At 34.5% G+C, this 12,950-nt stretch overlaps 1 protein-coding gene across 1 annotated transcript in view; it reads right to left on the reverse strand.

The window, feature by feature from the left end:
- Nucleotides 1–12,950, reverse strand: part of LOC126978381 (E3 ubiquitin-protein ligase MYCBP2) — a 191,168-nt gene that overhangs the window by 137,970 nt on the left and 40,248 nt on the right. The window contains exons 29-35 of the mRNA XM_050827139.1: nucleotides 12,337–12,577; nucleotides 10,901–11,067; nucleotides 10,292–10,466; nucleotides 5,912–6,033; nucleotides 4,347–4,451; nucleotides 3,630–3,796; nucleotides 587–737 (exon numbers count right to left, since the gene is read on the reverse strand). Of these exons, the coding sequence (XP_050683096.1) occupies nucleotides 587–737; nucleotides 3,630–3,796; nucleotides 4,347–4,451; nucleotides 5,912–6,033; nucleotides 10,292–10,466; nucleotides 10,901–11,067; nucleotides 12,337–12,577 (1,128 nt within the window). The remainder of the gene's footprint in view (nucleotides 1–586; nucleotides 738–3,629; nucleotides 3,797–4,346; nucleotides 4,452–5,911; nucleotides 6,034–10,291; nucleotides 10,467–10,900; nucleotides 11,068–12,336; nucleotides 12,578–12,950) is intronic.

Genomic DNA, 12,950 nt, shown 5'->3' on the forward strand with positions numbered 1-12,950 from the left:
CTATTTTGCGGATAAAACGTACGCTTACAACGTTACAGATATTGAGGGCGGCAATGGCAAAATGATCGTCATATATTTTATTTAAAAAAAAACAGGACTTTAGCTAAAAAAGACACACGGATGAAATTTAATGTATTGATCGGTATAGATACATGTTGTGAACGACTTGTTAGATATCATACTGAATACACCACAATTGTACGCGTTATTTCACGTCCGCCAATCCAATGAATACTAAATCACTGCATCAACGCCGATGGCGACATGTTTAAGTTCTTAACGCGACTGTGTCACTTCTAGGAGCTTCTTATTTAGATTTCTATGTATCGTATGGCATTGGCTCTACCCTTAGTGAACAACGTACTGCCAATTAAAATAGTTTAAAAAAAAATGTAAAAACCACGCTTTGGTTGAAATTTAAAATGAATCAATTCCCGACTTATCTGAATAATTTTATATAATTAATGTATTGACTTGTCTGAATAATTTTATAAAATTAATGTATTCACTTTTCTGAATAATTTTATAAAATTAATGTATTGCCATCGGCCCTCGATAAATCTAAAGTCAGTTACAAGTTACTTACTTGAAAAAGGGTTGTCCGTCAGCGATGGCGTGAACGGTAGGAGGCGAACTCAGGTCTATTCCCCGGTCCAGGAATCCTTCTTCAATCTTGTCTCTAAATTCAGTCTCTGACTGTCTGCCAGCCGAATCATTTTGAACTTCGATAACTGTCACTAAACACAGAATATAAATTAATTTGTAACATATTCTGTACAATATGTACTATGTACACTTACAATATACTATAGAGTGTAAACAAATAAATAGTGAGAGAGAAGAAAATCCCTAACGGAGATACAGCAAGATAGAAAAGGAAAGTGAATCCTTTGTTCCTGTAACCCATTTTGATTGGCTCCTTAGTTTTTTCAATAAATAATATAAAAATAAATTATTAGTTAACGCACACACAATCAAAACTTGTACACTTGTATATTCTATGACAGTGACGCCTACTTCTGTCGTGAAGCAGTAATGTGTAAACATTACTGTGTTTCGGTCTGAAGGGCGCCGTAGCTAGTGAAATTACTGGGCAAATGAGACTTAACATTTTATGTCTCAAGATGATGGGGATTTTGGGTTTTTCAAGAATCCTGAGCGGCGCTACATTGTAATGGGCAGGGCGTTACATCTACCGTCAGCTGAACGTCCTGCTCGTCTTGACCCTTATTGTGTGGTGATATATTGATAACAACCATCAAAAGATGTCATAATTTTACCAAATTTGTATATTGTACCGGCCGCGGCGCTTCGGCCAATAGGGTCGCCCTATAATCGTTATTTAGCTTATTTCGTACCTATTACGTATTCGTAAATTCTAAAATAATAAGTTTTAATAGCCTGCAATAGTGTTAATTTCCTGGTTACTACTTTGTTTACGAATATGGGCGGCATTAAATTAGGTAGCATTAATGTATTACTTGCATGCAGAAAGAAAAATTTCTCTCTAATTACCATCAAAAAACATTTACAAAGAGTACCCGTAAATTTTACTAAAAAATTGTCAAAAAATCTAATAAATATACTGTTAACAAGTGCGGAAGTAATCAATAGAAACAAGACATCATTTAAAGTGCATGCCAATCAAAAGGACAATGGGTTTGCAACACCTGCACCTATATAAATGCGTATCACGTCGCTAACTGTGACCAACATAATATGAATTATTATTTATATGATATTAATCAGAATCCTATTAATATTATAAATGTGAAAGTTTGTATGTCTGGATGTATGTTTGTAGTTCTTTAACGCAAAAACTACTGAATGGAGTTTGATGAAACTTTACAATAACATAGCTTACAAGCCAGAATAACACATTTATAAAACTATCGCGTGAATTATACTTTATATGGCAAAACAACGTTTCCCGGGTCAGCTAGTAATAATAATAATAACAGTCTTTATAGGGAACTGGGCATTCTTGTGATGTCTGTTAAAACTCTACCGCCTTTCAGAAATACGAAGCACATTAAGAGAGAAAAAACGGCGAAAGAAACACTGGGAGTGTTTCTTTCGCCTTATAATACTGCGCTTATAGTTCTGGGCTCTTATAATAATAATACCATTAATTTAATTCACTCCGTTATTAATTTTGCTACGGACAATCATAATTTACTCCCTGACCGTCTCATGGTGTAAAAAAAACTTAAGTTAAGTAATAAGATTAAATTTTTTATAAAATTCTTTTAGCATACTCTGTGCAAAGAAAACCTTTCTTCATCTTTGATAAGCAGCTGATCTTCGTTCTATTAGGTCATACGCAGAAAAGAGCCATCCGAATTAAGTAAAGCAATGCAACTGACCTGACAAGGTATTTTTAAGAGAAGTAAACTCAAGGAAAATATAAAAAAAAAACAAAGAGAGGTAGAAAGATTTGTAATGAGTTGAAAGAACGATAAAAATAAAACAAAAATTTCATCGAATTCGGTTCAGTGGATTAGAAATAGTTCAGTGATACTTAGTGTACCTACATAGGTATAAAAACAATAATTAATTATTAAAATTCAGCTTCCGGATACTTTTGGCTGCAAACATCTGAAAATATTTGATCTATATACATATTAGAAATATTTCCGGCTGATTTTCCAGTGTATCCAAGTGGTCATAGCTAACCAACAGACGGCGCGGCGTTACATCAGATCAACTTTATATCAAACCACAGTAGGGATGGATACTTAATCAAACAAAATACATACTGATAGTATATTAGGCACATTTATTCGGACATTATTTAAAAATCTTTTGTCTATAGCTTGCCTTGTCACAATGCCAAAATGTGTCGCCTAATTTAATTAGTATATTAGAACTTCTAGCTGATTTTATATAATAAAGCAAGAAACTCATCTGATAGAAAGTATAAAAAAACAGTCGCCCGTGGGCATACCAGAGATCAAACGATACTGTTGCCGGGAGTATGTTTTAGACAAACTTGTCGTATTAAGTGATGCGGATTTCGCTTTTAGACGTGCACCTGAACTTATTATGAGGACTTCCCATGACATAACCTGACCTTGAATACGCTAAAAAGAATACTAGGTCCTCTAACTCCGACCGTGATTTGTTGGCCAAATAGAGGCATTGCCTAAATTGACGAAAAAACTGTTTTCGATGATGAGAGAGAGACAGATGGAACCAAGTAAAGCCGCTTACCGGTACAAACTTACAAAAAAAAAATGCAAGTTTAAATTATTACTCTGCGAATACAGCCTATATTTCAAAGTTTAATATTTGCCCATCCCAAAGAGAATTTAAACACTACGTTCAGCCCGTAATTTCGCCCGTTCATTGATTTGTAACGTACACGAACAGTATTAATTCCAATTTAACTTCGGTCTTGTACTAAGCCACTCCAGCCGTCAGAGCGAGACCTTTGTATAATAGCTTGCGGTTGCAATTACCATTTATACCTACAACAGTATTGTTCAATACAATTATCCCTACATTACCCGTTACGAAAATATCTGTATGTAAATAGATTGTTTCGCTCCCAATAAATGTTGTGTAGTGAATTTGAAACAAATGGTTAAAATTCATATAATAACAGAATCTCATAATTGTATACTCACAATAGCTCAGTTGAGGTATATCGATGCTAGGCATTATTAGTTTGGTGGCGCACGCCGCGCCTGCGTATACGAGTTCCATCTCGAGAGACAATAGCCCTTGATGATTTGTTGTGAACGGCGCATCCTCGTAGCCAGCGCAAAGGCATCTGAACCCGTATCTGCTTTCGCTAAACAGACAAATTACAAAACTTAATTAAGACTTCTAAGTTTATTTTTCGATTATGCCATTGAATATTTTCAAGATTATTTTATAAGCCACGTGAAATAAATCACATATTCAGTTGTGTAACCACATCACTTCCCGAGGATATTTAAGCACTTTTATTCATAATAAAAAAGCGGCACTTTGGGAGTGCCAACAGAAGTGAAAACTTGAACAATTACGTGTGTAGGTATTGAACCGTCAGGAAATATTTTATTGTGAAGCAAATACTTCTAATTAAATGTTTTTATCTGTGTATCTATGTACATACGTGGTACATACACAATTATATTATATGTACATTCTCATATACAGAAGTGTCGGTAACGGTGTGTTGCGAGTTCAGTGGTTTTTTCTCAACTCAAAAAATTTATAATATTCAAAAATACAAATGATATTAAACAGATATTATTATTAATAATACATGTTTCCCTGTTACTGTTTTATTTATACTTTTCTCATTTACGTAAACGTATACACACTTAAGATAACATATAACTATAAAATATACTCACTCATCTTCGCTTTTATATTCACTCAAATAATCTGAGGCAGTTTCCAATGAGAAGATTACTTCGTCACCTGGTACTAATAAGGGTTTTCGGGGCCAGTCGGTGGACCTAAAATCAAAGTGTTATTGATATTACATTTTCTCTATCTCATTCAATTTGTTAAGAGTTTGAAAAAGGAAAGATTTATTAGCTAACTTCAAAAAAGGAGGAGGTTCTTAAATATCTTTATACCATACCAGGTATGGTAGTATGTGGTATGGTAATACCAGATTGGTCCTATTATAAGAAGCTGACCCACCAAACGTTGTATTGCTGATATTAAAATCGCGATACAAAAGTAACTGTAGATTGTAGATGGGTGAAAATTTGAAGTTGTATGTATTTTTTAATGCTGACTCATAATCAAACAAATTTAAAAAAAAAATCGTGTAGACCACCCTTAACATTTAGGGGGATGAAAAATAGATGTTGTCCGATTCTCAGACTTACCCAATATGCACTCAAAATTTCATGAGAATCGGTCAAGCCGTTTCGATGGAGTTTAAGTACAAACACCGCGACATGAGAATTTTATATATAAGATGGTCTGATGTTGGTAGCTTTATTTCTTCATGAGAATAAGTTATAAGACGAGCAATATGTTGACATGCTGGTCAGTGATACTTCCTGCCCATTGCAATACTGTGCCGCTCATGATTCTTGATTGATCCTAAAATTCTGAGCGGCATCGCAATTACGCTCGTCACTTAAAGATAAGATGTTACATCATAAATCCAGTAACTTCACTAGCTACGGCGCACTTCAGATCGTAACACTATAATTCTTACACTTCTCGGAAAATGAAATCATAAAATATTATAATTTTCATAATTAATGAAAAAGATAACTTGTTTGTTTTCAGATAGTGAAATCAACTGATAAACCTTTCTTTCAAAATTCTTGCTGTTTCTAAGATTTATAAAAACAAATTCTTTGAAGTCTGACTTAACATCTTAGTGACTAGTGTTTATAAATTGTACAAAAACTTGCCCATTAAAAAGGCCTTTTTAAGGGCTCTATGTACTTAAAAAAAAATAACAATCAAAAATTCATTTAAGCCTATTAGAATTATTATGATTGACTTTTTCATGGTCAAATCAGCGTAACCACACCTAACCATAACATTACCACCGCCGATACTCTCTCAGAAGTCATAACAGGACAGAAGCTATAGGTCTTAAAGGTTGTTCAAATTTAAATTTGTGGAAAGTGTTGGTAGGTACATTAAACCATAATGAAATAGCCAGACTTTTTTAACCAGATAATGGATTTGTCTGGACAATATCAATAACTGCTGCAGTGATGTTTTAAAGAGCAGCGATCAGGTTATTATCCATCGTTCCTTCTTGCGTTGTTATCTATATATATAATGAAAATGGTCTTTGTTTGAGGCTCTTTCACGTACTAAACCACTGATCGTATCGACATGAAACTACCACCATTCGATGCGATATTTATCCTAAATGGTTTATGGCTACTTATTTTTATATATGGAAACGGCTAGTTCATCATAATACTAAAACACTTACACATTAGATAGTTTAGGAGTCACGCTGACATAGGTACAGTTGTACTGCAAGCACGGCGCATCAACGCACGAGTCTTCTATCTCCTCTTCGTCGCCAGTGTCGGACGTGAGCTGAATTATTTTCTGCAACCACCACTCGATTAGAACTAGAATTAAAATCTAAACTAGGTCGTTATTTCATGTCATAATCTTTTGAAACCATAAATTTAATCGATTTATAATTTTCGATAGCTGAAATAAAATCTTCGGTTATGTTTTGTGTCATATAAGTTTAAATAATAACAAAAAAAATAAGTCCGTTGCTAAATCGATTTAGATTATAAAGGAAATAATATGCTTGTACTTACGATCGTTTGTGTATGATACACGCTCCCCAGTCAATCAAAATTGTCAATTGCTAAATAAACATAAATATTTATATACCTCATTAAGGAATTAAAATATTGACATCTTCGAATGACCGTCTGGGGCTAATTACTTACTTTCCCAAATTAGCGAAGGGGTGAAAACCATGCTGTTAAACACTTACGTTCTACTAAAACCGCACTAAAGCTCTATCTACATAAAGCTCACCATTATCACTCACGTTATGGAAGCAAATTCTTACGTTACTCTGGTCGCGAAATAAAGATAAAGTCGGACATTGACCTATATTTCCTGTGCATTTCCAAAAATCCTCTTGTAATCCATCCAATCCAATTGTAATTTAAATCCATTTCAAAATGTGCTTGAATATATAGACCTCGCTTACACGAATGTGGTTTGTCAAAGGTCACCAAGTTCAATGTCCCAAATTATCTACGCACTAAACTGGATTCTAAAATGGATTTATCATGTATTTTTAAACTACTTTTACTCAAACTTTTATTGAAGAAAAAATATTTAAGATAATTGGTATGTTCCGGCATTATCTCGCGTCTAGTACGATTTAAAATGTCTAGATAACGTACCGTTTTTCTGTGCCTTACTCTTCATCTCATAATGGAACAGACAAGTAGTTAGTTTAAATTTGATTTAGCTTTTTATTTAAACACGGAAATATAAAAATGTCACATAAGCAAGATATAGATACTGCAAAAATGCCGATATAAAACAGCTACTGTGCGCGCAGAACAAATAAAGTTTAAATATTTATAAAAAAAAGTTGATTATATTAAAATCATGAATTAATGAAGTGAATAATTTAATGAAGAAAAACAGTACCATTTTTAGTAGCTATATTGTGTATACCGTAGTTAAAGTCTGAAAAGACATATTGTATTATATTATTATATATACTGAAAACTTTTTTGTATCATTACTATATAAAATGTAACAGATCAAACAATTCTGGGGTCTCAGGATCATGCTTTGTTAATGGCATGTGTTAGTTCATATATGAGCATATAAAATGTGTTGCTATGTTTTCCCGCGAATAACCATGCATGTTAAAGATATTTCAATTATTGTGATATTAAAAAATGGTTGCATGAATTCATAACAAACTCTATAGCTTGCTTAGGTGTATATACAAGGTAATTAGATATGAGAGCCCAGTCAAGACAGATGTCTGCTAGGAATAAAGTAGCAGTGTTACTTCAAAATATATGAAATGCAACGTGGCACTATTCTGTCGTCAGAGTCACAATCGTGACTAGGACCTCTAATCAACTGCCATATTATTAAGTATTAATACTAAACTTCGTACCACTACACAAAATTTGTTAGTTATTTCTATAGAATAGGATATATGACTAATTACTGAGGTTATACTGGATGAATGTGTTTAGGAATAAATGTTTAGAGGGAATTATTACTATTAAGTTGATCGATAATAATTTCGCTCAAGTTGTATATGTTTAGGATTCAAAATAGTTTCTTCTTCTTTATGCTGCCATCATGTTTGACAATAAAACGTAGATTTGAGTTGTCACAACATATTTTGTTTTGCAATGCCAAAGAAGTAACACCTCATCTTTACGTGCACACACTGTTTTTATTTCTATACAGTGTATATATATCTATATAATATTAAATTCTCGTGTCACACTATTTGTTGCCATACTCGTCCGAAACGGCTTGATCGATTTAGATAATATATATATATATATATATATATTATTCGGTAGGTGTGAGGTCCGGTCGTAATCTATTTTTCATACCCCTAAAATATTTTATTGCATTTGTGAAGCGATTATTTTTAATGAGAGGGTAAAACACTTCGTTACGTAACGTTATATTTCTACGTTTTTTTCTTCAAAGGCTTTATAGACGACAGACAATGTAAAAATTTTGATGCTTATTATAGCTACCATAAGCCTATTGCTGCTTTTATAATAGATATCTTTCGAACCGACTTCAAAAAAGGAGGAGGTTATCTAGTCATGATTATTTATTAGGGGGGTTAAAGTATGAAATTGCCGATTTGTACTGAAAAATTTAAGTTGAAAAGTTTTTTTTTTACTGACCATATTTATTTAGGTAATTAAAATAATGACCATCATTATCTATACATTGTTGATATCTAATAGGAAAGTCATTTATGCCTTTACGATAGAACTGTGGTGATCTAGATTCGACAAACTGTGAAAGTATTTTGTACTGCCTCCTAAGAAGAAAACTTTTTAATTCGTAGAAAAATGTCCAAATCACGAAAAAATAGTTGTAGTCCGTTGGGGCAAGGTCTGGCGAATACGGAGCATGACTGGGTAGAGTTAAAACAGTTTCTCGTGCTGTATGAGGTCTCGCGTTATCATGGAGCAATAATGAGTCGGGGCTGTTTCACTGCTAGTTCTGCTATCATTGTTCGGAATTGGACACAGTAGACATCTGCCGTTATTGCGTGACCAGATCGGAGAAAGCTATAGTGAATAACACCATGCTGAGACCAACAAACAGTAACCATTACCTCTTCGTTGATAAGCTTTTCTTTAGGAGACTGTTGCGACGTTTGACCAGGTCAAACAGGTCTGCCATTGCATTTTTCGCTTACGGTTATCGTAAAGAATCCACTTTTATCGCGTGTCACAATTCGATCCAATTTTCCTTAATTTCTATATCAATTCAACAAGGCAACACAAGTTTCTACACGCGTTTCTTTCCGCAAATCAGTCAAATCATGAGGCACCCATTTTTCGTATTTTTTTTTTACTGATTTGATGCACATGAGGCAATATTGTTGGTAAGGTAACGTTAAACCATGCCACTAAGTCCTGGGTAGTTTGGCTGGGATCGGCTTCCACCATCTCTTTCAATTCATTGTTATTCACCTGTCTTCCACGTGGTTCGTTCTTCAAATCAAAGTTTCCATCACGAAAGCCTTTAATCCAAAATCGCAAGTTGCGTTCATTAGCAGTCCGCCTCTCCAAACGCAACATTATATTGCCAGCTGTCTATACCGCGTTAGTTCCGCGTCGGAACTCGTATTAAAAAATCACTCGATGAAGTAAAAAAACTACAAAAAAAAGTCGATAATCGAATGTACCATACATAGGTACCATGTGAAAAAAGTTTCACTCAAAAATCTCAAACCATGTAGATTCTATATCAATTCGAAGTAACTATTACAGTAACGGCAATTTCAGACTTTAACCCCTATTATTTGTTTGTTACGTCATTACTCTGTTACTAATGGCAATATTTGAAAAATTATTTATTTTTTGAAAGGGTGGTTGATACTTAATAAGTTGTAAGTAAAAAAAATCATTGTTTTTATGTTAAATTTGACACCAAATTTAAAATACAATAAAATAGCATGAAAATAATTGAATCTTTTTGAGTTTTTCGTATGTAAAAAGTATTTTATTTTGCAATGAAAGTAAAATTATATACAGGTAAGATGAAAGTATTTTTATATATATATTATATGCAGGTAACGTCGCAAAGTATTTTATGGATCAATAATTAATTTTACAAACGTTTAAAGGCATGGTGCATTCCAACACATATAATTTCTAACAACTAGTCAACATCCTATTCAATAAATACATATGGCAGTTGACTTAATTCGTAAATATTCTACAGATTGACTTGTTCGTGTGGTTTCATCAAAATATTATAACTTTAAAAATCAAAAAAATTCTCAATATATCGTTTGTTTTTGGATATATTTTTCAAAATATTGCACGTACCGAAACACAATTTAACTTGTTTTTTTTTTTACAGTAAAACATGTTATCGTGTTATTAGTTAAAACAATATTTTACTTTAGATTTCCATCTGATTGATTTATATGATTGCAATATGCAAGAACTTCTACCTAATGGTGCGGTTAAAGGGTTACCATGCCACGCCTAATCCACCTAAATACATTTCGAATGTAACCCACTAAAAGCATACGAACAAGTCGATCTGAACAAGCTGCAAATTAATGAGTGATAGATGCAGGCGTGTTAGATAGTACCTGATATACCTTACGGAACGGTGGGTCACCGATTCGATAATCAGTGGAGCAATGGCATTGGTGTCGGGGTGAACCCGCCACGGCGTAAATGGTGAGGCTATCTTCAGGCTGGGCAGTTATGCTGCGCGGATCTATTTCTAGAACGATCCATGATACTTGAGGTGGAAACATTAACCTGAAATGAGAAAACAAAATGAAAATTTAATGTATGACTAAAACAGGATGAATCATAATAATCATTTATTTGATCAAAAACGTGACATTGGAACGAATAAATACTATTAACTAATAACTATCTTCAAATGGAAATTGACGTAAACAACTATAAATTAATTATAACAGAAAGAATTTAGAATTTGCCATAACATGTTCATAATTGTTTAACTAATCCAAATTCAATCTGACTTTTCTTGATGTTTTGTCAAAATTCGCAAATAGATACGCGCTTGCATGCGCATCGGCAATTCAATCTTATTAAACCACACCAGAATTTAATCAGCGTTTAAATGATTCCGAAGTTGAAGTAAAAACCACGTTATATTATCATTAATCTCTCCTATCTAAACGTAGAATAAATTACTAATAGAATAGAACCAAGTAACTACTCACCTCATATTAGAAACTGAAGCCTGTTTATAGGGATGAGGACTTTCAATCCAAGTATAGTACTGAGTTGTGGTAACAGTAGAGGTTTCTTCACCGCTTGGGACCAGCAGGTTCATGGCAGCAACGTGCGGGAGCAACTTGTGAATCGTCTCCAATATTTTCACAACGCTCTGCAAAAAAAGGGTGAGCTGTTAATTTGTTTGCTTGAAATTTTTAATCAGAACGTAAGCAACCAAAAAACTTTTAATAATTAATTAAATGTATCTCGCTTAACGATGATAAAAGCATGATTAAGTTTAGTAACCATATTAGTATATTTATTAAAAAAATGACTGATTTTTTTTAATAAGACGGGGGAAACGGGTCAGAGACTGACGTGATTGGAAGTGGTGGTGACCACCCTTGGACATCCGCAAAACCAGAGGTCATGAAATTCGTTGCCGCCCTCAAAGGTGGAGGTACTCTGTGCCTGAGTCGTATGTATCGGTTCGGGAAAACTGTAGCCGGTAATTGATTCCACGAAGTGGCAAGTATTCGTATTTTGACGTGATGTCCGGTGGTGGAATTCGGCTGCTGTTATCGACCCGAACAATCAAGCCGATCGATACTGTATGTGGTGAAATAGAAGCAACTTGTACTGAGGAACGCCCGCCCGAAGGTGAGAACAGTATGTTGAGTAACTCTTATGACTTGTAGGTGATTCTTTCATGTTAACCTTTGATCCAAATGAAGGCGCAAGTATTGGCTGAGTCATTTGAGGTAACTAACTGTTGTACTTGGTTACAGGTGGACAGTTTCCTTTATGTAGACATCGTTACGTAACTAACGTTATCCGTAAACGTTACGTGTACAGATTATGAGCCAAATAATCAGCCACTTTAAGTATAAATATAATTGAAATAATTAGCAAAATATGCAGCTATAGGATGGAAGAAATGGTGCAATACTTAAATTGTAATAAAGTACCATTTTCTTGTTGGGACGACTATAATTATGTATGCGTTTAGATATATTAAAAATCATAAAAAAAATCTAATCAAATAATAGTCATACTAGCAAACAGCAAGACCAGGACAATCAAACAATCCTGATTCGGTCGAACATTTGTAAATACACGTGGCTATATGATCTGCCATACTCAAGTGTATCAATGTTTCTTGCTTGCACTTTTGAACACTAGCCTCTAGTTTTGAATTAAATCATTAATTAAAAAATAAGTTAAAACAGATTAAAAATATTCTATCATTTTCATAACATTTTTGATTACATTGATTCCTTATCACAGGATGAGCAAAAACGTCATTTTCTCACTTGGTTTATTCAGCAGTCACCATTTTGAGCTAGTCCGTTGTAATAATAATTTATTTCTTTAACTTGGAGCACTCCTACTTTATAAAGAAGTGTGCTGGTTGGGCATTTAGTTCAAAGGCTAACCTTACCTTGGAATCTTCCAAGTCCTCCAGATGGCTTAGCACAAAAGGCAGCAGGGTGGTGACGACAGAGGACTGCTGCAGCACGGCAGAGTTACGGCGCAGATCTTCCGTGGTGAGTTCGTTCCGGAGTACACGGAACAGTTCGGCGCCACGCTCGATCACCATCGATGCAACGCGGGTCGTTATAGCTCGCATGCGAGCCAATGCCGCGTCTGGGTTTTCGGGTGAGTTGCCCGGTTTCGTTGATCTGTTAAATATGTCAGTCAGTATCATACTATATATTATCTTCTAATGTGAGAGGCAGAGTACGGGGCGCGCTGCGTGATGACGCGACCTTCGCGTTTTTACGGAATATCGTTTGGGTGTCTGTTTTTGAAGTGGAACACTTATTATATCGCCCTCGAATTTTTGTACATCTATCGCATGTCGTATTACAGCTGCCGCGGAATAGGGTTAAAGTTGAATCATTAAATAAAAACTACTGCTTTTAAGTCGGGCAGCCGAGTGGACCGAACGTGGGCTCGAACACAAGTAGAATGCCTCTGTACTATCGTTCAATCTATATAGAAAGGGAGCGTATGGTCACCTGTTTAAGTTATCCACATTCTCCTTCAAAACCA

This window comes from Leptidea sinapis, chromosome Z (genome assembly GCF_905404315.1).
Source record: "Leptidea sinapis chromosome Z, ilLepSina1.1, whole genome shotgun sequence".
NCBI lineage: Eukaryota > Metazoa > Arthropoda > Insecta > Lepidoptera > Pieridae > Leptidea > Leptidea sinapis.